General features: G+C 35.6%; 1 protein-coding gene across 4 annotated transcripts in view; it reads left to right on the top strand.

The window, feature by feature from the left end:
• The window catches only part of Magi2 (membrane associated guanylate kinase, WW and PDZ domain containing 2), a 1,319,799-nt gene that overhangs the window by 710,502 nt on the left and 582,802 nt on the right, over nucleotides 1–26,495 (top strand). For all 4 annotated transcript variants that reach the window (XM_069996345.1, XM_069996344.1, XM_069996347.1 and 1 more), the window contains exon 3: nucleotides 23,466–23,585. In XM_069996345.1, coding sequence (XP_069852446.1) covers nucleotides 23,466–23,585 — 120 coding nt within the window. The remainder of the gene's footprint in view (nucleotides 1–23,465; nucleotides 23,586–26,495) is intronic.

The following is a 26,495-nucleotide window of genomic DNA, read 5'->3' as shown; positions in this document are numbered from 1 at the left end:
AGATGGGGAATGTTAATATGACAGTAATAAAAGAATAGGTTGTAATTCAGAAGTGTTCCAGAAACAGGACGCCCTTGTTACAGGAACATACACCACATAGTTACACTAGGCAAGCAGCATCACAATGCTTTAATTGAGGGAGGAGTGCCCTAGAAAGTCCAGCAGGGCAGAAAGAATTCAAGTTAGGGAAGGAGTCTAGAAGCCTTGACAAGAACTCATTATATTATATATAATAGTATATTAAGCAATATTACTTAATATATTATTATATATGAAATACATTTAAGATTATCTATCATATATTATATATAATTTTAACTTTTACTATTGAACTACTAAGCCTTTGTTAGCTGTAAGGTTTGCAAATATTGTGTTTCAATCTATACTTTGTCCCTCTATGTTCTTTTTTATTCTCTCTCTCTGTGTTCTTAACAGAGTCTTTCATAGAACCAATGGTTTAATTCTATACAATCCAGTTTAACAGCCAGTGGGTAGTTTTGCCCATTCTAAAGCATCATATAGTTGAAATTCCACAGTGTGAAGCCTGTTTACATTTACTTCTGTCACTTAGTAACATGCTTTGAGTTTTCTTCTATGGTTTTCCATTACTTGATTGCTCACATCCTTTACGCACTGAATAATTTTCCATTCAGAGTTACCACAGTTTATCCATTCACCTCCTAGAAGATATCTTGGTTACTTATAATTTTGGGTAATTAAGAGTCAATCTCTTGTAAATACCCATGCACAGGTTTTTAGTATAGACATAAGTTTTAAAATCCTTTGGGTAAATGTCAACAAATATCAACAGATTATAGGAGAATGTCTGGTTTTGTAAGAACCTTATGAATTCTTCTGAAGTGATTGTAGCATTTTTCATGGCTAAATAACAAATGAGAATTCCTGTTGCTCCTTTTGAGCATTTGCTGTTGTCAGTAGGTCTGGCCACATTAACAGATGTACAAGGCTCACAGTGAGTGAAGCCTCAGGTCTTAATTTTATTGCATTGATGACAGATTGTGGAGAGCATCTTTTCTTTTTTCCTTTTTTTTTAATTGTGAAAATACTGTACAGAGGGGTTAGAATTACATGAGCAAGATAATGAGTACATTTCTTATCAAGCATTGTAGCCTCCTCCTTTGTTTCCCCTTCCCATCCCATCCTCCCCCACCCCCCACCCAACCCTCCTCCCCCCTCCTACCAAAGTTGTAAAGTTCGTTTTCCACATAACGACTTGTACATCTCATTGTTGCAATGGGTCCACCTGTATCCCTATTTAAACAATTTGTTTTCCCCTTCCCCTCCACAAATTATACCAACATCAAGTACAATGAAAGCAGGGGTTATACCGTGGGGGAGGGACATACAAAGCAACAAAGAAATAATCTTATCGTTAGAAACAATCGCATGAAAGAAAAAAATGTTTGAATACATATCTTAGAGTTCATTTCCCTACCATCAACTTATCTGACCTTTTCTGCTTGACTCGAGAGCATCTTTTTATACATTTATTTTTTCATCTGCATACCTTCTTGGTGAGGTATCTGAGGTTTTTTCATCTTTTTTTTAAAATCATTTTTATCTGTTCTTTATTCATTTCTATTCATTTTATTCATTTTTACAAATTGGGATTTTTTTCTGAGTGTTGAGTTTTAGAAGTTTTTTTTGGTATATTTTTAATGAAAGTCCTTTTTCATATAAATCTTGTGCAAACAGAAAATGTTCTGTTAGTCTATGACTTGTTTTTACATCTGGATACTGTCAAGATAAACTCCAGGTTTACAAAAATATAACTGAAAAAACTGTTTATGTGTAAAGTGTAAAATTGGATGTATTTTATTGCATATATTTAGATATACAACATAGTATTTTGGAACACATAGTCTTGTGCCTCAATACAACATTGGGATCAATAACTGAACACATGGGAATATGCTTCCAAAAATTATTTTGCCTAATGACCTAACCATTTAGTTGGTTTTCATATACTTTATGATGCTGTCACCATCACCTAATGAGACAACTACAATTAATCAACTTAACATAGCCATCTCCCATGGCCACCTCCTTTATCTGTGATAAATATATCAGCATTCTTAGAAAACGCCCAGCATACAATGCTAATATTTGTAATCAGCATACTGTATGTACAATAGCTCTTAAGTCATCGGACATTTTTTTATTCTCTATGACTACAGCTTTTTGCCCTTTGACTAATACTTCCATGTTTCCCCTCCCCCTACCAACCCTGGTTGTCACTGTTCTTTTCTCCAGTTTTATGTATAAGACTTTTTAGGATTCTGTATAAATACAATCATGCAATATTGGTTTTTCTGCCTCTGGCTATTTCACTTAGGTCTATCCATGTGGCCACAAATGGCAAGATCCCTTCTTTCTTCATTTATGTCTGTCAGTGTAGGTATGCTCCTCTTTATAGGGACAACATTCTATTGTGCACTTAACTCTAGTTTGACTCTCATAAATAATGTTACAATGAATGGGAAAGTACACAGATCCCTTTGTACTGATTTAGTTTTCATTGGGTTCATAACCAGAAGAGAGATTGCTAGATCACATGATAATACTTTAAAAATTTTTGGAGTAATGTCTACACTATTTCCCACAACATATAACAATTTATATTTCTGGGTATTCTATTTGCCCCACATCCTTGCCAACACTTTTTATCTTTTGCCTTAAAAAAAACTTAAGCTAGATGCTAGTGCCTCATGCCTGTAATACTAGCTACTTGGGAGACTGTGTAAGGCCAACCTGTACAGTCATAAGACTGATTGCACAGAGAAATAAAAAGATTTTATAACAAACAACAGAGAATTCCAGTTGAGTTCTATTGCTATTGTAAAAGACAACTTTTCCTACATTTTTTTTGTATGAAAAGGAATGAAACAGTCTGTATATCACATATATTTCTAACATTTCAGATGGCCTTCGTTCAGTTGGGTTTAGTGTCTGTTCTGGTCATTCACAAGATTCTTTAAAATAAAAGAATCTAAAATAAGATTATGAGGGTTTTTTTGTTGTTGTTGTCTCTCCCCTATATTTACATTTTTGATTAGGCAGTGGTTACCAGAAAGAGAAGGTGTATTCTCTATATAAATTCTCACTTAAATTGGACCCTCAAAATTCAAAATACATTGGAGTACAATTTAATTGAATGATACATTGAATTGGGGTGTATCAAGGATTGTTAGAGCCTCATGTCATCATTTTATCCTAATTAAATGCAACCAATGCACATTTAAACAAAATCTACCCTATTTTTAGAATAGAAATCTATAATTTTTAAAAGAAGCATATTAATGGAAATTACTTTTCATGGTTCTGTATCAGGCAAGCTGAAATTGAGGAGTGATGACTTAAATATTTGATCAGGGCAGTTGCAGGCAGTGAAGAAAGTGAGTTAGCAGAAAAAGAACATCTTACTCTTGTTCCTGTTACCTAAGTAAGCCAGCTCCAAAGGCAGCCAGTTTATATGGCATGTGTATGTTTCTATGTTTCTTTCATCTTCTGTGTGTGCTGGCTTGCATTATGTGAAAGCATTTGAAAGTGTTCAGCAAGTGTTGGGTGGCACCTCCTTATCGGTGCCCATAACATTAGAAAGTCTGCTCCTGGATCAAAACTACTTCAAAGCCTCTTGGAGAAGCTGTTTCCAGGATATGTAATGATTGATTTCAAATAACACGATGTGAGAGATACCACTAAAAAAAAATCTTAAAGATGTCAAGAGTGTTTTTCAAGCTTCAGGAAATACGATGCAGTTCCCCTGTCAAGGATGGCTAAAAGCCTGCTCACAGGAACTCTATGTTTTGGGACCACTCTGCTACTGTATTGTTTGTGAGTGGCTGCATGGCAATGGAAGATGACACTATTTGTTTGCATACAAAAGAACAAAGGGACTCCTATGCATGTGTACTGTGCTTATTAGCCAGACATCATCCTGACACCTCAAACAGAATACTGTGGAAGACTGAGTAGATTTAAATTTTATTTCAATGTACTTTGAGTGGTTATATCTGTCCATTGTGTTTGAAATGATTAATAGCCAGCAGCAAGGCTTAGTGAAGGGAGTAAAGTGAATGAACATCATTATTGACTTGGAATAGTAAAGATACATTTTCATTATAATTGCCCATACAATAAATTTCTTAAAGAAAACAATTTCCTTTCTGTCGGTGCCAGTCCCTTGTAACTAATTCATTAAAGCCTCCCTCTCTTTTGCCTGACAAGCTGCATTTCCCTGGTAGACCGCCTAGCCCTGAACATATGTTTCACCTGTTATCAGTTCTTTTGCTTGTAGTTCTTGTCCACTTTAAGTCAATGACATGTGGGACCCTTGTGTGGGGAGGCTGTTCCCACTTGAGTCTGGTCCCTACTTTCCTATCCAACCCACTCCATAGCCCTGGATTCCTGTCTGCCTCTGCCTTCGACTGGGAGTGCAGACAACAGGAACCTAGCACACTTTTCTTGTTGAATGACATCCGTAATCATGATGGTCCTTTGCTCATGTGTCTAATATTTTCTGCTAATTAATACCCAGGATGTCTCATGTAGTATTATGCATGGCTTCAGGTACTAATCCAAACCCAAACCCTAAAGCAATAAAGATACAGACATAAAGGGAAAGAAACTTCACCCCTTTTGAGTGCCTGCGTTACCTATCACAACCCAGGCAAAAGCCTTGCTCCTCCAAGTATGACCCGCCAACAACAGTACCTGAAAGTTCACTGTAAATTTGAAATGTTGGATCACACCGAGGCCTATTTATCAGCACGTCATCTTCACAGCACCCTCAGATTTCTATTCATATTGGATGGTGAGAAAAAATGGGTAAGCCACCGTCTTATTCTCCTTCAATCTTCTCAGAATCATTGTTTTGGTTTTGTAAATGAAAAGAAGTAAGCTGGAGTAATTTACTCCAACCCTATCTTCCACTAACCTTCAGTTAGAACAACAGGGATGACCAGACAAAATCACAGAGCTTTGTTTTCCTATAGATGATTCAATAGCTTGGGCACCTACTGATATACGGGAAGAGAAACATTGTTCAGTTACTCTCCTTTCTTTTTTTTAATTATTACTTTTAGCTATACCATTATTTTAAACTAAATGGGGTTGCTTTCTTTAATTGGCAACCTAAAATATTCACCAGTTTTAGATCTGAATAACCTTTCTTACTATTTCAGAAAGCCAAGTTGTGCTTCAGATATTCAGATTTTACCATGATGGTAAATGTTCCACACACAGAAAAATGCCACTAAATCCAAAAGCAATCACAAAAGTGGAATTGTAAAAAAATAAATAAAATTAACATTGGTAGTAGCACTTGGCCATCAGTGTATAGTCTTGAAGGTAAGACTCTTTCAAGTTCAAAAGGTAACATCCTGACAGATTCGTTTTTAAAAAATAATCATATAAAAACAAGTTTCTAAGAAGTGTCTCATCACTTGTGGATCATAACTCATAACCTGTTAAAGAAAAAAAGGACCAGGCATGAAATAGTGAAGATTAATAATTCTTTCAACAAGTCATTGTGGGAAATCAAACAAGTGCCACTACCCACTAGACAGGAAATTTAACAAGGCACTCAAGATCAACAAATGGCAACCAGTCAGACTGTTCCGGTGAAGGAAATTAATCACCACATTGAGGCTGACCTGACAGCATATTGTGTAAGATGTCAAGATGACGAAGAGTATGAACTTGCAGAACTCTTGAAGCTATGAGACTGTTCACCCAGGGGGAAAATTGTTGTAGACTTGCAATGTATCAGGTTTTTATGGCAAAATGTCTTACATTGCCACCAACAGACTTAGAACTACGGAGCAGATTAGAAGAGACACTCAGGATTCCTGGCACCCTAGATAAATCTCACCCATTCCCTAAACTTTCCAAATAGATGAAAATTAATTGGAAGTTGATTAGGTAGTTTATCTTTCCAATGGTAAAACCCAATTGTTATTTCCGCATCAGTGGTGGGCAGCCCTGGTGGCATTTGGAACACATGGAATGTGAATATGAATAGGAGTTATGTACAGAGAAGTTCACTGCAGCATTCCTTGTAGTAGTGAAAAATTCTAAGCAATATGTAAGCCATGGATGCTCAATCAGTAAGAGTGAATAGAAATATTGTGGTTGACTTACATAATAGAAAACCACACAGACACATATATACATTCTCAAACTTGCTACTTTTTATTTGTAATGCCATTTTGCTTCAGAGTTAACATTACTCATTGTAGGATCTTTTCACACCCTTTTATAATTATAAATGGACTGTAAGTCCTATTTAATATTAAGGTGTATTTATGTAACATCATTTGCTGTTAGTCTCCAGAAGTGAGGAAATAATATCACAAACATTTGAATATATGACACCAGTTTTGATATTTTCCTACCTTTCCAATAAGGTTTGTTTTGTTTTGTTTTGTTTTGTTTTTTCTTGGTCAGTTGTGGGCTTGAACTCTGGGCCTGGGTACTGTGCCTGTGCTCTTCAGCTCAAGGCTAGCACTCTATAGCTTGAGCCACAGCACCGCTTCCTGTTTTCTAGTGGCTTATTGCAGATTAGAGTCTCACAGAGTTTCTTGCCCAGGCTGGCTTTGAACCGCGATCCTCAGATCTCAGCCTCCTGAATAGCTAATATTACAGGCATGAGCCACAGCACCTGGCTTTCCAATAAGTTTTAATAGTATCCTACTTTTGCTCAGGAATTTGTATTTTTTTTGGTCCCAGTTCTGGGGCTTGAACTCTAGGCCTAGGCACTGTCTTGAGCACACTCTACCCCTTGAGACATAATTCTACTTCCAGAAATTTGTATTTTTAATAAGATCAGTGCGGATTCAGAGGAGTCTCCTCTATTTTATCCTTTTCCAAAGTCCTTCCTTTCATCTTATTTTCCTTTCTAATCTTTCAAAGATAATCTTCTACTGTGTTTTGTATATGTAGTTGCACACATTTTCTGCTAGTGTTACTGTATGTTTTTATATCTATGAACAGGCTGTGCAAATTTAATTCTGCATATCTGTAGCCATAACCAACTTTGTGAGAGTTTTGAATAGATATTGGATTTTGTCTTCCTATATCTATTGAAGTAATTCAATGGGTTTTATTTTGTAATTGGTCAATGATGATCTTTATAGGTTCATTTTAAAATATATTTTATTGTAAAGATACTGTACAGAGGGGTTACAGTAACATGAACAAGGTAATGAGTCCATTTCCTATCAGGCATTGTTACCCTCTCCTTTGTTTTTTCCCTACCATCCCTTCCTTCCCCACCTCCCCAACCCCAGAAAGTTGTAAAGTTTGTTTTCAATATACTATCTTGTTACAATGGCTCATCCTGTATCCTTATTTCAGCATTTTGTTATTTCCCTTCCCCTCCCCCAAATTGGGAAAATGCATATACAAGATGCAGGACATCAGAATCAAATACAGTATGTTCTTCCCCCATGGTACAACCCCTGTTGTCACTGTATTCTGTATTTGATATTGGTTCTTTTTTTTTTATGTTAAACTAATCTTCCATACTAGTAGCAATTCCACTACTCTGCTCTGTGTGTGTGTGTGTGTGTGTGTGTGTGTGTGTGTGTGTGGTGCCAGAGGTTGAATCTAGGGTCTCATGCACTGGCATCTGGCACCTGTGATCCCTTCACTCTTTTTTTTTTTTTAACATAGTTACATTTAGTTTTCTATATGCTATAAGTTTTTCTGTGTATACTTATAAAGATTATTAGTCTGTAATTTTCTTGTAATCTTTGTCTGGCTTTAGTATTAGGATATCAGAGTGATACTGGCTTTTCAGAATGAATTAATATCATTACTTTTTAGTTTTCTGAAAGGGATGTTTTAGAGTTAGTATTGTTTCTTCTGTAAATGTTTGGTAGAATTCCCAAGGAACAATATCTTTCTTGGCCTTTTCCTTCAGGTTTGGTTTGTAATTATAAAGTTGGTTTCTGTCTGTCGGTCTCTCACATACACACACACATACATATATATGCATATGTATAAAATATTCAGATTATTTGTTCTTAAGCATGCTTTACTTTCTTCAGTCTTTCGAGGGCTTTAGCCAACTAATATAAATTTTCAAACTTTGGGGGATAATTTGTTTATAATAGCTCATAATACCATTTTGAGTCTTTCAAATCTGTAGTGAGACCACTCCTTTCATTCCTACTATTGGTATAGTTGGCCTTCCACACCATTGGTTTTATATCTACAGAAATATTGTTTCAAAGCATCTGCAATGTTCCAAAAGAAAACTTTCCATCTGCCACATGACAAGTACTATGCTGAACGCATGATAAAGAAGTGATATGGACTTAGCCTGCTGCACCCTCTTGCATTTTACAGATCCACAGTCTGTTTCTAGCACTTCTTGTTGAACATTGCTTGCTGTGTGTCCCCTTGGAGTTCTTTGCAGTTATGCCTACAATGGTTCCATCTTTGCTGAACTTTCCTTATCTTTTCTTGTCACTGCAGGTTAACAACTTTTTGCACAACATTACCTCATAGTAGGTATTGTAACTAATGTAGAGATGATTTAAAGCACTAGGGAGGATATGTGTAGATTGTACATAAATTGCCTTGCCATTTTATATAAGGGACTTCAGAATCCATGGATTTAGATGCAAAGTCCTGGAACCAATCTCTTATGTTTTCTTTTTTCTTGTTGTTTACTTCATTTTTGTTTATTCTAGTTTGAAAGAAGAGCCCTGTAGCCCAGGTTATCCTTAACCTCCGAGAACTAGGACTACAGGCATGGGCCATAACACTCAGCTTTCCTTTTGGAAATCAGTTTGGCATATCAATTTTCTTAATATTCTCAAAGGGCCAATTTCTTGTTTTCATTCTTTTCAGATTTTCGTTTATTAATTTCTACTCTGATCTTTAGTTTTTTTAGGGTCTATTTTTTTCTTTTTTTTTCTAATTTCAAAAGTAGTTCATTTGAGTTCTTTTCTCAGGTAAGTACTTTGAATTATAAATGGTTCTCAAATTTGTGCTTTACAAAAATGCCACAAACTTTGATGTGTTTTTGCTTAGCTTACCTCAAAGTATTTTCTAATTATCTCTTTCTTCCTGAATTTGTGGCCTAGTTAGGAGTATATTAATTGTTTTCCTAATATCTAATACATATTTTCCTGTTCATTATTATTGGATTTAAATTTGTGGTTTTACTATTTGAATTTTTACTATTTGAATTATTTAGGATTAGTTAAACTTCTTTATAACACCAATTGTACTTTAGTAAATTTTCCAGGGGTACATAAAAACAATGTGTATTATGCTCCTCTAAGATGGAATGTTCTATACAAATTAATTATGCTAAATTGGTAAGTTGATATGTTCACTGATTTTCTTTTTACGCATTTTATCAGTGTTTAGGGGTATACGAAAATATCGATATAATTGTGAGCTTTTCTTTTTGTTAATGTTTTATTTGGAATTTACTTTTTCTTATGTTTTATAGCTTTCATACAAAGTTATAGGAGGCATTACTTTTCAAGTTCTTTCACTCTTAGCTCTTTTTTGTGTCATATTGAAAGTATGTTTTAAGGCAGCATATAATCAAAATAAAGGACCTTTTTATTGAACATATTTGTCCATACCCATTTGTGTATTTGTGTATAACCATGTATTTAGTTAGAAGTCATATTAGGTTATATGTCATATACCTTTTAATTTATCACAGACAGCCAAGTAATACAGTACTTCATATATGGTATAAGATGATTAGAATAGTGTTATATCTTCCTCCCACAGCTTTTATGCAATTGTGGTCAAATATTTTAATTCACTGTATCGTTATTATTTTTACTTTAAACTACCACTTATGAAGACATTCTCATTATGTATTTTATATTTACTCCCATAGCTACCATTTGTTTTATAGCATTAATTTTTACAATGTAGAATAAAAAACATTAGATTACCTAATCTTAGATAATTCTCTTATTTTTGCCCTATTTTCATATCTTATGGTAGTTTTATTGAGCCCTTGTCAAAACATGAAATGCATTCATTTTGTCTGTATACAAATTTATCACACAATCATTAATATTTATTCTAAGTAATGTTTCTTATCAAATATAAAATATGACTCTGAATGTCTCATTCTCCAACAAATAATATATAAGTTGATGTGTCAGCGATAACATGATTAAATGTGCAGAAGATCAAGAACACTAAGAGGCTCAGCTACTTATCCTGAGAATTAAATATCTGCTGAATACTGTAGCCTATGAACATGGATAATGTAACTGTACCCTAAGTGAAGCAATGACAATAAGATATTGTTATTTCCTGCAAAAAGATGCAACACTCAGCCCAATACTTAAACTGTAGAGAAGTTGCTACATTGTTTTTACATTGTTTCCCATCTCAATGTAGTACAACTCAGGATGCCTCTTGCTATCACTTCTTCAAGTTAAGTCAAAGATCCCTTATAACTGACCTATTTTGTTTCTTGGCAACTACATATCTGTCTTTTCCTCAGGAATTTCCTCCCTATTTTATTACAGTGTATTCAAAAGCTAACTGGTTAGCTTTTTGCATAAGACACTTTTGAAGGAGAGACATGCATATGCAGTATTACAGTCAGTGGTGGTCTCGGTTTCAGGTATAGTCATGTTTTTTTTTGGGGGGGGTCACACTGAGCTCATGAATTCAGATACCTTTATTAAAATTTCATCTTGTGCTTAATAAGTACAAGTCAAAGGACAAAAGCACCAAGACACAGGCATCAGAAAGCAAATTACGTGGGCATGTGCTTGTTAGTCATGTTTGCCCACTATAATGTATAGTTTCACTTTTGGAAGAAATTTGCTGAACTCTAGCTGAACGAAATAGCTACTGGAAGATAAAAATAAAAATAAATAAAACAGCAAACAAAAAAAAAGGACAGGATGAGACAATTTGGCTCTGTGGAATTAACTTTATTTGGGGATGTTAAGCATATATACATTCTTGATTTAATACATTTTATTTATGTCCTACAGCCCAGTGTGGCCATCCTCTGCTTGGTAACTTTCTCTAACTCCAACCTCATTTTACTTTTGTAGAGACAATGCTTAATACATTGTGTCTGAAAACTAGTACTGTCACTCTCCAGCTTGATCTCTCAGCTACTGCTCAGCTTGCTGCCAGATTGATTATATATATTCTCATCTCTATTTTGCTTTATGTCTCAATCCTGGCAAGGAAACTTGATTTCTTATTCTCTATAAAGGAGGAGCGATTTTTTTTTCCAAAAATTATAAACATCTTCTCCAAAAATCCAATATTTATTTTGAAAACTCATTATTAACTCAATATCTTTCCTGCCAGAAGTGCCTTAATTAGTTCTCTTTTGAAATTCCCTTAAAATATTCTTTTGTATTTCTAATTCACAAAACTTCCCTTAATCTTTCATGATAATTGCCAGTCTCAGGAATAATGATTTGAGAGTCATTAGAGAAAAAGATGTTTACTTGTTTCAATGATGTTTTACTCTGATATGTTTATGCACAAATTTCCAACAAAGGTTTCAAGCAAGCATCTGACTACTCACAACACACGTTCCTTTACCCTGTACCACTATCCTTTTGCTGGGCAATCAGAAAGGGAGTAGCCTGAATCTAAGCCTGCAAGGTCTTGTGGGACTGACTGATAATTAGATAGTCCTGCTGTCTTTGAAACCTAAAGGGTCCTGTAGAAGTTGAGTTACTGACAGTGTGTCTAATGTTCAAGTCTCCAGAAGTCAGGAACAGCTCTCTCCTGTCCCCACAACACATACTTTATTTGCCCTGTGAAGGCATAAAATTATGTGTTGGCTTTTAATCTAGAGCATATTTTTTTTTTAATTTTTTTCCTGGTAGTTGGTTATTTGACTGGATCCAGTCTCTTCTCTCTTTATCTTTCAGTTTCTCAAGCAAAAGGTGAGGGTGTACAGCTCAGCATTCAGGGATGGGTTCATAGTCACACTGGTCTTAGCAGTGACAACAGTGCCTCTAATACAAAGCAAGGGTTTTGTGAATATAAATGTCTACTAATAGGAAGTTTGGAAGTAAGAGCCTCTTAGTTATGGCTAGATATATTTTTGCTATACTATCCTGCAATGCTGTATGATTTTTTTTCAAAAGTAGAGAATTTCTAGAGGAATTTCTTTAAAATAGATAAATTCTGTGAATTTCAGTTCTATTTTTTTCACCAACTACAAACTAAGAAATAATAACAAATAACACTAGCAAGCTAGGTGAATATAAGGCATACGGGTAAGATAAAAAAATGAAGTTATGATACATTAAATCTTGCAACAAGGGTCACAGAGGTGTCAGCATTGCATGAGGATTGCAATAGTTTCTGTCAGCATTGCAGGAAGGTCACAGCAGTGTCTTTCTGAGTTGCTCATAGATCTGCTATTGCTATGCAGTCAAGCTCTGGCCCCAATTAATTTTACATGAAGTATGTATAAAAGCTTCAAATTAAATATATATTGTTTCTATAAAATGTCACTGATCTTGCCTTTCTTTAAGCTCAGTATGTAATCTTGAAATATTATCAGTTAAATAATAAATTGGAGTCTCAAAATCTTTTATTGTTCTCACAGAATTCCAGATATAAAACCTATCCCAATTCAATATTTCAGAATTAAAATTCCAAAATAAATTAATTGATAACAAAAGGACCATAAATAATCTTATCACTTAAAAATTTCGGTATGTTCATAGTCATATAAAAAATATTGAGCCTATAGTTTGCTGCCCTATTTTATTGGTAAGAGTCCTCTACCCTCTACCTTCTACCCTCAAGTTAGATATAATACATCTGTATATTGTGAAAATAGATCAAAAAGCTTAAAGCATAGCTATCTGGAGTCAGTTTTTACTTGGATGAACTAATGCTCTCTCTGTATGTATAATCAGTCCATTATTTTATGCTACAAATACAGTTAAGACATTTTCTCATAACAATGTAATTTTTAAAGTTCACTTCCTTTGTGGTCTGGTGGGTAGACAAGGACTTTGGGAGAAAGGAATGGGCAAGATTTAAAGCATAAATTATTTGTGACAGTGGTGATGCTTCAAATGAATGACTGAAATATTCACTTTGCCCTCGTTTGTCCTCCATGTTGGGTATTTGAATAATTATATATGGTCCTTTAAGGTAGGAACTTTCCAGTAAAAAGTGCATGTGCATAAATCAATTCTAATATAATTGTCTTTTTCTGACTTGGTACTGTGGATTTTGAGTTCAGATGATGAATGATAATAAAATAAATTTTGATTTTTATTTTATATGGTGCTGGAAGATTGAATGGAGGGCTTCAAGTAGGCTAGGCAAGAGCTTTGTCAATGAGCTGTATCTCATCAGTTTTAAAGCTTGACTTTTGAATGACATTTTGCACCTCTACCCTGAGCTTACTCTAATGTTTACACCAGAGACATAATTGTGTGAGTGAAATTGTAGAATTGATTATCACATAATTTGTTTCAATAGAAAGCTTTATGTGCTAATTCAAAAGTGCACTCTACCGATCACCTGATTTAGTATAGGTTTTATTGCAAACAAGCTATAATTTATCACTTAGTAAATCAGATATAGGTATAGGGAAATAATGAGAAATTGTTTTTACTTACTTGCTGGGGACCTGCAATTTTCCACTTGTCTTCTATTGCTTGGCATTTGATTTACTTTTGCTCATTGAAACCTGTGCATTGGGTACTTGTTTTTCCTTGACCTTTTGTCATTGATCACTCCTTGTAAGCTGTATGTATCCTTGTGAGCTGTATGTATTTCCTATGTGTGTCTGTATGTGTTGCATAGATATTGCTGCCAAAATAATATTTTTTCAAGTAGTAATGAAAATTATTTATAAGCAGACATGACTGGAAATAGGTCCTTTTCTTCCCAAATTCTTTTAACTTCTAAGATATTCCACTAACTATGAAAAGTCAGTGTGAAGTAGCATAGCACATTATTGTTTTGATCCATTGGAGAACACCAGTTCTCCTATGTACTTGTAAATGAAAAACACCATTTCCTCCTAACACAGTACATGACTATAGATGACTCTAGGGTCCATGTCAAAAGTATGACTCTCATGCTCTGTGAGTGTCATAATCATTTCAGCAATGAAATTAGCAGTGGTTTTACTTTGAGTTTCTTGAGGTTTGTTCTTGAGTGAGGTTACTATAGCAGGGATGCTTTTAGTTTTGCATTTCTTTTGGTGTTAGGGACTCAATCCAGGGCCTTGAAGATGTTAAGTAAGCACTTTACCATTGGTCTATTCCCCCATCCCTTGGTCTTACTAAATACCTCAGACTGACCTCCAACTGGTAATCCTTCTGCCTCAGCCTCTGGATGGCTAGGATTACAGGTATGTCACCAGGCTCAACAACAGCACCTAATTGTCATCAGCATTAGCAACATTACCAGGCACTTGTTAGGAGTGTATATCTTCAGGCCTCAGCCATATCTGACTTGTTCAGGAACTGTACATGCATGAGGAATCAGCAATCTGTTTTAAGGAGTTTTCCATGACGTTCTGGTCTATTACTAAGTGGTAAGAAACTATTAAAGTTTAAACCATTAATTGATGACAACCTTTATGTCCAACTCATGGAAGAAGGGTGTTTTGTTGTGGTGGTGGTGGTGGTTCAAGTAGGTCTTTTTTTTGTCTTTTTCCAAGTCTCTGTTTTTAAAGATAATTAACATTGTTAGCATATCATTGTATCAATGCTGTTTTAAATGGTAATTGACATCAAGCTGTTTTATGAGGTGAGAAAGTTTTGAAATAATTATTGAAGCTCAGAGTAATATACTGTTAAAATAACTCAAAGTAACTACTGGTATCATATGAAGAGGTCTGTCAGACCTTTAATATTTTATTAAAGCATGTAGTGTTTTATTTAGGCCATAAGGAATTCTTATACAGAATAGGTTATTAAAAGAATTGAATTGTAGGTTTCACTTTTTTTTTTAATCCCAATCTATTCTACCATGTCCTCTTGTCAGTTACCATAAAATCTATAAGGCTTTATCATCTGTCACCTACGATTCAGTGACTCCAACTATGTTATTTGCTCTGCTTATTTAGTTCTATAACTAAGAAAAACTATACTCCTTGAGTTTATATGGTTGAATTTAACTATAATAAAACCCAGACGTTACCTTGATTATGTAAAAATTGATTAGAAACATTTGTCCCAAACAATGGCATGCATGTTCTTAGTGAGGTGACCACATAGCTGCTGACGGTGCTCACACTTGCTAATGAGTAACTGACAAACTAAAGAAGTGTCAGGAGTCTAAGAGTGAGTTAATTAAAGGTCAAATCCAGAGGAAATCACCCTCACTCTCAGATATATTTTCTCCAGCTTGAGCAATGTCAGGGAAGGAGAATATATTCAGAGACATGTATAATAACAGAATTCACTTTCTCAGATTCTCAAACACTGACCATCTGTTCAGAACACCTTGACAATTAGTGATCAATTCCAAATCTATTTCTTTAGCAAATCTATACTGGTTACCTGATACATAAGAGGCACTATGGGACTTCAACATGTCACAATAGATCACTGTCCTGGACTGTATCTAGGTAAAATTTTCCATTTTAGGCAGGGATATTTTTAGAATATTTTATAGAATGAGTAAATATCAGAAAACTGAGAGAAAATATGATTTAGAATTATTTTCACCCTAAATGTCATGTTCTTTTCCTAGGGTAAAATGGGCAGTGCTCTTTCATTTAAAAAGAAGAGAAAATTTAAAAATTAAAAGAAATCCATTTGTTCTCTCAGTTGCCATGGTAACAAAATGACAAGCACTCTTTATTGCTTTCACTGTGTATCAATAAGCTAACCACAGAGAAAATTTATTCTCCTCAGCCATATCTTTTGAACATTAGCATTGTATTCTTTCATTAACTTATATTGTAGAGATATTAGTTATATAGTACTTAACAAATAATCTGGTTTTCTTTTTGAGAAATGAGGCTAAAAATGAGAAAGCAGACTCTCAATTTAGAAACACAATTTTCCTCTTTAGGTTTTATTCCCCACCTCCTTGAAAGAATGATCTGGTAGAATTAATACAATGGAACATATACACCATAATTTTGTTAGTAAAAAAATAGTTTTGACTTTTCTTTTTACTATTTAATTCCAAATAATTCCAAATAAAAGCAATAAAAGAAGACAGGTGTGCTCAACTTGAGCTATATAGTGAATTGTCCATAATTTCTCTTTTGTCTACCCTATCTCTTCTATCCAGTTCCTAATGTTTGGCAATTACTTGTTACTAATGTTGAGTCTTGATTCACTGTCAGCTGTATTCAGAATCTTCTGAATTGGGAAAGTAACTATAATTATTTCAGCATTAAACTAAGGTGAGGGGCTGGGAAGGTGGCTCAGTGGTAGAGCGCTTGCCTTGCATGCATGAGGCTGTGGGTTCGATTCCTCAGCACCACATAAGCAGAAAAAAAATCCAGAAGTGACACTGTGGCTCAAGTGGTAGAGTGCTGGCTTGAGCTGAAGAGCTGAGGGACAGCGCCCAGGCCCAGAGTTCAGGCCCACGACTGGACACACACACACACCAAAAACCAACTAAGATGAAGTTCCCGAAATGGTTACATAGCTTAACTATTTCTCCATTTGAGATATTAATTACCTTTGGCTGCAAATTATCATTGTGTAACACGTCATTTCATATCACATGTATTTGTCTTATTTTTTGAACCATATTCCTTTCCAAGGAGGTATTCATACCAATCCAACTGATTCTTCAGTGTCTCCCTTGATGACTGACTTAACACCAACTACTATCCTTCCTTTCTGGACGCATGGATTTGAAATCGTGCTTTCTGACTCTTATTGTTGAAGGTACTCTGCCTCAAGTAAAATTAAATGACCCAGTAATGATGTTTCTTGAGCAATTTCATACTTTTCAAGTGATTTCAGATGGTGAGAAACTTCATACAGTCTAGGTAATGGGCTCTACCTATTGTATATGTCTATCTAACAAAATGAAAAACAAAAAAGAAAACAACCATCATTGTTATAATATAATAACCAGGTTATTGTATGCCTCAATTTATGTATAGTTGAGAAATGGAATTTATATCTTGTTTCTTGTTGAGAAATGGAATTTATATCTTGTTTCTTGTTGAGAAATGGAATTTATATCTTGTTTCTTTACACCCAGATGACGCACAATATGATTGTAACTGATTTAATATTGTGACTATGATAAACTCTAGAAATATTATGTCATCAATATGTGTTAATATTGTTATTGTGCTGGTGGTGAGGCTAGAATTACCAAAAAGGAATGTGGATATTATTGCTATGCTGTTCAAGTCTTCACTTTGTGTGTGTGTGTGTGTGTGTGTGTGTGTGTGTGTGTGTGTGTGTGTGTGTGAAAATACCATGCAGAGGGGTTACAATTACATGAGCAAGGTAATGAGTACATTTCTTATCAAGCATTGTTGCCTCCTCCTTTGTTTCCCCTACCATCCCTTCCCATCCCCACCCCCAACCTCCCATGCGCCAAAGTTATAAAGTTCGTTTTTCAACATAACATCTTGTACATTTCTGGCACATCTCATTGTTGCAATGGGTCCACCTGTATCCCTGTTTAAACAATTTGTTTTTTCTCTTTCCCTCCCCAAATTATACCAACATCAAATACAGTGAGAACAGGGGTTATGCCATGAGGGAGGAACATACAAAGCAACAAAGAAATCATCTTATAAACATGTTAGAAATGATAGCAATAAAGAAAAAAACCATTTGAGTCCTTATCTTGGGGTTCATTTTGCCTAACATTAGGTTTTTATGTCTATCATGGACCTTCAAGCATGATAAAAAAATTTAAGATCAATTAATTGATGTTTTGACCCAGTATCACACAATAAGACATCAAAAGAAGAATGGAATTCAGATGTCCAGAACTTTAACATTAAGAATGTTTTTATTGCACTCCACTTCCACTTTATTCTCTTAAGAAAGAGGCTTCATACATTACCATCTTTGTGTGAATATCTGTGTGTGTACATACACCAATCATTAGAAAACTCTGAAAGTTAAAAAGTAAAATCCTATACTGGGCACCAATGTGTTAAACCAATTGACATAAACAGTGAGCTATCCTCCTGATTCTTTCCAAAATATAAGTAAGTTCTGTGTGGGCCTTCTGCTGCCTCCCCGGGGTCTCCAGCCAGCTGAGAAGCCTGAAGCTCTGAAGCTCATATGTATTCGAGACTGCTATTTCCCTTCCAGATTTTTTTCTTGTCTCCTTTCTTCACCTTGTTTCTCCTAGTTAGTAGTTAGAAATATTATCTTCAACTATAGGATTTAATTCTTTATAATGTTCAGTCCCTTTTCAAATATCTTTATTTACTCTGCCTTTTTGGTTAAAATAAGTTCCATAAAGGGTAGGGGTTCTTTTTTTGTGTTGTGTCAAAAACATATCTCGAGGGGCTGGGAAGGTGGCTCAGTGGTAGAGTGCTTGCCTTACATGCATGAGGCCCTGGGTTCGATTCCTCAGCATCACATAAGCAAAAAAAGCTGGAAGTGGTGCTGTGACTCAAGTGGTAGAGCACTAGCCTTGAGCTGAAGAGCTGGGGGACAGTGCCCAGACCCAGAGTTCAGGCACCATGGCTGGCAACAAAACAAAAAAAAAAAAAACATATCTCGATCATATAAAAACGCCGCATGGTTCATAATTAGGACTCAATACTTACATAAGAATTCATGGAAAAGAGACTGTGATATCACTTCTAATCTTCCAAGCAACAGACTTTAGCATATAAACCTTGTGGAGTATTTAATATGTGTTTGACATTGTTTTAAGTATTTTAAAGGGATTACTTAATTTGTTCCTTACATCAACACTTCAGATGCAACTTACAGCATTCTCACTTCATAGATTAAAAAACTGGAGTTCATAAGGGAAAGACCATGCTCCATGTAATACTGATATCAAGTGACAGAGCTCTAATAAGACAGGCAGTTTGATTTCACAGGACACCCTCTTATCTACAGCAGCATACAATTTAATGGTAGAGTCATCTTCTATTGTAATCGATAGGATCTGGGCTTTTTCTGATTCTCTTTAGCTCTTAATCTTTTCATCAGCCTTTTCCAGCCAACTTTCTTGACCAGATACAAAGTAAATAAGCTGCTATAAAAGGACTGTGACTAACATCCTGTTTCAGGGCTAGTGTAAAAATTTCATGATAACTAAGGGTAGAAGGCCAGCATACCAAGAATAAGGCCACCACCTGGTCCAGGAAGGAAGCACCTGCATCAGAAAGCAGAAAGAAAAAAGAAGAGAGGAAAGAAAGGAGAGAGAGAGAAAAAGAGAGAGGGGGAGACAGAGAAAGAGGGCGGGGGTAGAATGGAAAGGGGACATTGTGAGTTGCAGAATTCCACAGTGACTTGGAATAGGAGCTGGGAGATGGAAAGTCTCCAGCCAGCATGACTGGAAGAATGGTGACAAAACTAACAGAGGATCAAGAAGGAGAAATAGGTTTTCATCACGATATTTCCCCGAAATGCTGTCAGATTTGCCACCTGTGAGGGTGGAATAAAGACATTTTTAGGCATGCAAAATCTCACAACAACGTCGTTTCCATGCTACCTATGACAGGAAGCTTCTGACAGATGTGCTTTGCCAATATGAGGGTGGAGACCACAAAAATAGGCATGGGATCTGGGAAAGAAGAGCTACATACAGCACACAGCAGGGGTGAAGGGAATCTTCAGGCTGGTGGCAGCTGTGAGGATGTGAGCCCAGACTGGGGCAGGATGGAAGCCTTCAGCAGTTTTGTTAGTGAGATGTATTTGCTGAAATACTAATATATTTGTGTATTACAAGAGGAGATTTACCTAACAAGGAGAGTGTTCATTTGTTGAATGAATGGTTCATAATGGAAAATTAGATATGAAAAATGTGGAGTAATCAACAAGAAAGAAAAGCCGTCAGTGTACTACAAGATTCATTTACATAGTAGCACAAATGTAAATCCTAGGTTGCCATCTACTCACGTGTGTTCTACTGGAAGAATGAGGGAAGGAAAGAAGGAGGAAGTGATGTGGATGAGGAAGTATTATTGTGGGAAAATGGGGTTCATTTCGCCAATGGGGTTCATTTCGCCTAACATCAACTTATCTGACCTTTTCTGCTGTCTCAGACATATACTAGTTATTGCAAATAAGGAAGCCATGAGACCTATGTTTCTTTGGGCCTGGCTTACTTCACTTAATAAAATTTTTTTCAAGTCTTTCCATTTCCTAACAAATGGGGCAATGTCATTCTTTCTGATGGAGGCATAGAATTCCATTGTGTATATATACCACATTTTCTTGATCCAGTCATCTACTGAGGGGCATCTGGGTTGGTTCCATATCTTAGCTATGATAAATAATGCTATTTTTTTGTTGCTTCGTATGTCCCTCCCCCTCGGTATAACCCCTGTTTTCACTGTATTTGATGTTGGTACAATTTGGGGAGGGGAAGGGAAAAGACAAATTGTTTAAATAGGGATTCAGGTGGATCCATTGCAACAATGAGATGTACAAGACATTATGTCAAAAAACAAACTTTACAAATTTGGTGCAGGGGGAGGCTGAAGGGGGAGATGGGAATGGATGGTAAGGGGAAAAAAAGGAGGAGGCAACAATGCTTGATCAGAAATGTACTCATTACCTTGCCCATGTAATTGTAACCCCTCTGTACGGTATTTTCACAATTAAAAAAAAAAAGAAAAATGATAGTCACATAGAATCTTGAAAAGGACAAATATGTACTGTATGTCTTGCAGCAATAGGACTGAAATTTTGTACAATTTTATTTTCTACCAGAGTTAGGGAAGAGGAAAGAGTAAAGGAGAGATAGAGGAGTTGGAGATCATAGAAAAAAAGAAAAGAAATAGAAGAGAGCAAGGGATTCATATGAAGATACAGATTGCAGCTTCTGCATTGAGTAGTAGAGTTGAGGAGAACTTCTCTACTCCATAGTGAGGAAAAGGGAGACAGATGACATGGATACATCACAGAAGCAAGAAATCACAAAGGCCAGGAGTACAGGATAGAGATGGGAAAACACTCAACAAACCAAAAGAGCCCAAACACAAGTACCTTTGCAATCATTTTAAATAGGCAAATTACTCCAAATAAGTCAATAGCCTTGCAAATCATCCTCAAGCATGCCATCCTGTGCTTGCTTTATCCTAAGAATGCATAGCCTGCTGCATCAGAAGCAGTTAATTAATGAAAGCATGGAACTTCTGGAACATGTAGATAAATTAGAATGGAAAGTGGAATCTTTGTTTTGTGATTTCCCTTCATGATTAGAATGTGTTCAAAATAAACAGAAAAGCAAATTGATTGCCAAAAACCATGTTAATGCCCTTTTAATTCACAAGAGTTAAGCACATAAAAGTCAAGCTATTGAAAGCTAAAGTTCTCATAACAACATTAATCTGACAACATTATGTGCATTAGGTGTAGGAGGTTTATATTTTGTAACATAAAAGCAGTAGGAAATACGACAGAAAATGCTTAAATGCTTAGTTAAACCAAATGAAATAACAGATTTCAAGGAAAGTCATTAAGCATGACAATTGAAAAATACTGTTTTGTACCCCCCCAAAGGAGGAGGCTTTCAAATCTTTAAAAACCAATATCAATAGTTATTTATTTTCTATGCCAAATCAATTCCTTAGCACATTGTGCAATCTGACATTCGTTTGTGCTTTTCATTTGCAGTTTGAATTTCATCCTAATACATCAAAAGATAAAGGAATTACCTAGCTACTTTCATGACTTAGTTGATGAAGATTTTAAATTCAAAGAGTTAACAGTGTCAGATCTTGAATTCTCAGCTCTGAAGGAGGCATAGACAGGAGGCTCATGGTCCAAGGACAGTGAGGTCAAAAGTAGGACTCTATCTGCAAAACAACCTAAACCAAATAAGGATTGGGGGCAGGTCTCCAGCTCTAATACCCTGAGTTTAAGACCCAGTACTACCAAAAGAAAAGTAAACATGTATCTAAGAATTCTAAATATTTATTGTTATATATATACACAATCTGGGTGATTGAAAAAACTAGTATCTACAATGATATCACTTTCTCTGTTCTCTTTCTCTCTCGCTCTCTCGCTCTCGCTGTCTGTATTTTTATTTTACTTTATTTTATTTGTCATCCATGGGGCTTGAACTCAGGGCCTGGGTGCTATCCCTGAGCTCTTTTGCTCAAGGCTAGTACTCTACCATATTGAGCCACAGCTCCACTTCCAGTTTTCTGGTGTCTAATTGGAGATAAGAAGCTTATGGACTTTCCTGCTTGGGCTGGCTTTGAACCTGCTTTCTGAGTATCTAGGATTACAGGCATGAGCCACCAGTGCCTGGCCTCTTTGTATATTTTAATATTCTTATTTGCATGTAAGCATCATGTAAATTCCAGTCTGACCATTAGTATGCCCTGTGGAATTGATATAGAAAGAGGAAAATGCTTAGGGCATAGATAACCTTGCAAACATTTGTTTCTGCTCTCACAATGTAAGCTAGACCTCAGGAGAGAAGCTGTGTGTCCCAGGAGGATTGGATGCGGTCAGTGGCTGTGAACCAGGTGGTCTTGTCAGCTTGGCCTTCAGTAGCTTCAGTTTTTCTATTTGGGATCAAAGAAGCAGGACCCCTGGGCCATGTTGTAACCTCTGAGAGACTGTCTCCATACACTCCATCACAATTAGAGGCTATGACAAAGAAGAAATGAAGGCCATGGAGGGGAAGTATTGAAAAACCTGTACAATGGAATAAAGAATATTTCAATTTCTGAAATTAGATACTGTATTACCAATCTTATCTTACTAATGCCATTTTAATTATTTCCTAGTTCCAAGTGAACTTACCTGAAGACTTTGTGACTCTTTAAATTCAATGCAAATTAATTTTGGTGCAAAATTAATAAATAAAAATCAACAGCTTATCCCCACACAAGAAAGCACTTTATGAACATATAAAGATAACTTGACATTTTGCTCAGATTTCTACTTTCCATTGTATTTTATGTCATAGCACAGCAGTCTGCAAAACAATAGAGGTCCATTCATCAGTGTGAAATATGTAAATGCCTGAGCCTGCAGACTCCTGGCCCACTGTTCAATCCACCTCTTCATATGGTACAATAGTCTGCAGTTCTCCCTGAAAAATCTATGCAGCCACATTCCATGGCAGTGAACTTTGTATAATCTTGAAAAAAAATTTTTTGTATGTTTACTTTCATCTTTACCCTCTGTTATTTTCTGTTGCCAAACAAACAGAAGGACAAATGCAATTTGTCAAACTCACAGGGTGTCCAAACAAGTGTTATTGAATATTCAGAAGTATGGTGGTATTTCTAAAGTTCAGCAACAAATCACTTAGAGTCTTTACTTTTGTTTCAAATTCTCCTTTTCCAGGCACCACAAGGCCACATAAGGAGGGCGAGGTCCCTGGAGTGGACTACATTTTCATCACAGTTGAAGATTTTATGGAATTGGAGAAAAGTGGTGCTCTCCTAGAAAGTGGGACTTATGAAGGTAAGCACAACTTCCTTGAAAATGGGCTTCCTGTTGCTTTCCATTATATTTTTTTCATTTGATTGAAGCATATCAGGAAAGGGGTTTTACAGTGTGCTGTTGTGTATAGTTTTAGAAAAAAAAGTGAAAACACATTTGAATTAATATATTTTTAAAATGCTAAAATAGATAGAGAGATGGGTTGATTGATAGGTAGATAATCTTTGTGATTGTCCCCTGAGACTAAGCTGTGTTCGTTGTGATCTTCTATATAAAATGTCTTTGGCTGACTTTTACAGGAGGGCAGGGCTAGTGTTCAGTCTTGTCAGAATCAGTGTGGTTTCTCAGGTTACTGCACCTCACTGACGTTGACTGGCTTTCCATGCAAAATGATTAGTTAGGAAAATTGGATATGTAGGTGAATTTCAAAATTGTACTTCGATAGCAAATTTCCTCAGATTACCAGAGTCGATCAAATATACACAAGGAAGGAAACCCAAGCACTGAACTAAATAATTTTATTTCCAATTTGAGGAGTGAGAGAGGAGAATGATGAAAGGAGTGATATTCAATATCAAGATAGATTATGCTCACAAACTGACATGTTGATTTGTAACCCCTTTGTGAAACTACTTAAGGCTAAGAAAAAAATATATATGCATTTAAAAAAATATTCCATGGAAGGAATATTGTAACACATTTCCATATCTGACTTTATTACTTACCCAGTATAGTACTAAGTAATGTAGCTGAATCTTCATAGTATTAGTTGTAAAATATTATAAAGTCCTAGCATTGGAAAATAGAAATAATAATGTTTGTCTGATCCATTGGTGCATTTGGGTAACATTTATATGCATATAGTTTATGTCTAATAAATATAATACAATACAATGAAATTTTGGAATATTTTATTTTTTTAATATTTATTTATTTATTTATTTATTATTTATTTTATTTTTTGGTCCAGTCATGGGGCCTGAACTCTGGGCCTGGGCACTGTCTCTCAGCTCTTCAGCTCAAGGCTAGCGCTCTACTACTTGAGCCACAGTGCCACTTCCAGCTTTTTTCTTTTTGCTTATGTGGTGCTGAGGAATCAAACCCAGGGCCTCAGGCATGCAAGGCAAGCGCTCTACCACTGAGCCACCTTCCCAGCATAATTTATTTTTTTCAAAGTGGAAATTTTTTTTATTCCCATGTCAAGAGTTCTGGATATGTAACTATATGTAAGTATGTTGCTATCAAGTCCAAAGATGATCTAGCTTTACTGAATGACAACTAATAGTGAATAAAAAGAATTATTACAGCTTGTGTGACTGTTTAGCTCACCTGTATCTGAATTCTGCCATTTACCATCAAATAAACTGCCCTCCACACCAATGGTTTGACACTCCACTTCCTCTTTCATTTTCTTGTGGTCTGTAGTTATTCAAGTACTCAGTGCTTTGAGGTTATTAGAAACATTAAATGCTCTTCCATTGTTGGATATTCATAAGGCCGTTTAGCCTGAGACATTTCCCGAAGTATTTTAATTACTATTGCCACATTTCAGGAAAGAGCCAAATTATCTAGGAAATGTTTTTATGCATTAGTGCTATATTTTCTTTATATTGTCAGGTGTAAAAGATAAGAGAGATCAATTTAAAACATATTAAATAAAGAAGCTCCCTTTATATGTGGAAAACCTTGTCTATACAAGTTACAAAAATATTTATATCAAGTAAGAGTAAAATATTAATGAATTTTACAGAATATTCCTGTGGGCTCTGTGACATTAGTAAGAGCCTTTAGTTTGTATGCCTGCAAATAGAAATGTATTACATTAATGACCTTATTTACATATCATACTTACATGGAGAAAAAGTACTGTCAACATACATAATCACTGCAAAAGCAACACGATGAATGATGTGACTTCTTTTTGTTCATAAAATAAAGATTTAGACTAGTTGTAAGCTGAAAATAGTAAGCCAAATGTTCATGCTTAGTTTCCAACATTCTTATGATTAAATAAATATCATGAAAAACAATAGCAATATTTAAAAATATATCCTAGATTAAATGTTAGGTTTCAAATAACTTTTGAGGAAAATATCCCCAAAACATCCAAACATAACTAAGCTTTGTGAACCAGGGTAAATAACTCCAAGTCTTCTGTAGACATTTTCAGTACATTTTTATGCTAATTTGGTAGTTGCCCTAGAGAAAAGAGAGCTAATTATCAACTAGTAAAACTTGTTTTCTCAAGCAACTTTGTCAAGGGCATCAATAGCATTATTGTAAAAATGCAATGTAAGTATGGATAAAGACCAATCTCTTTCCTCTGATCACATAATCACCAGGATGAACACCTAAGAACAATCTCAGATCCTGGGATCTTCAGCTAAAGAGCCAGTAAAATTTGTCTTCTAATAAAACCACTGCACCCAGCAGAATGGGTCATAGGCTCTAGACAGAGCTACTACTACGTCACATAGTGTTTGTCAAGGAAATTCACGGGCTCCCTTTTGCTGTTGGTTGTCTCAGAATACATAAAGTAACAATCATGTACTACTTAACTAGACAAAGTGAGACCTGAAGACCTTTCTATGCAGGTTTTTACAATGTCAAGTTCTTGTGTGGTTTCTTTAGCAAAAGCCCTTTTGTGCCCTGGGCCTGTGCCCTTGCTTCCTGTATTTCCTTGTTTATGCTTTCTCATATGTTCTCAGTTCTTTAGAGCCCTTTGCGTTTTTTGTCTTCTGTGAACACACCGAAGAAAATAAGAAGGAATTGCATTAGTGTCAGCATTAAGATTGCAGACCTTTTGTAACCACGCAAGGGTTCCTACAACAGGAAGGTCCTCCACAAATCTAGTCTGGAAACCAGAAAAGCCAGACTACCAATGCAAATGTTGCATTTCAATAAACAATGAAAAAGCATAAACATTTTTTA

Source organism: Dipodomys merriami, unplaced genomic scaffold (genome assembly GCF_024711535.1).
Source record: "Dipodomys merriami isolate MVZ:Mamm:240054 unplaced genomic scaffold, mDipMer1.0.p SCAF_5, whole genome shotgun sequence".
NCBI lineage: Eukaryota > Metazoa > Chordata > Mammalia > Rodentia > Heteromyidae > Dipodomys > Dipodomys merriami.
Note: the sequence above shows the minus strand (reverse complement) of the source record. Positions and strands in the feature narration are given on the sequence as shown.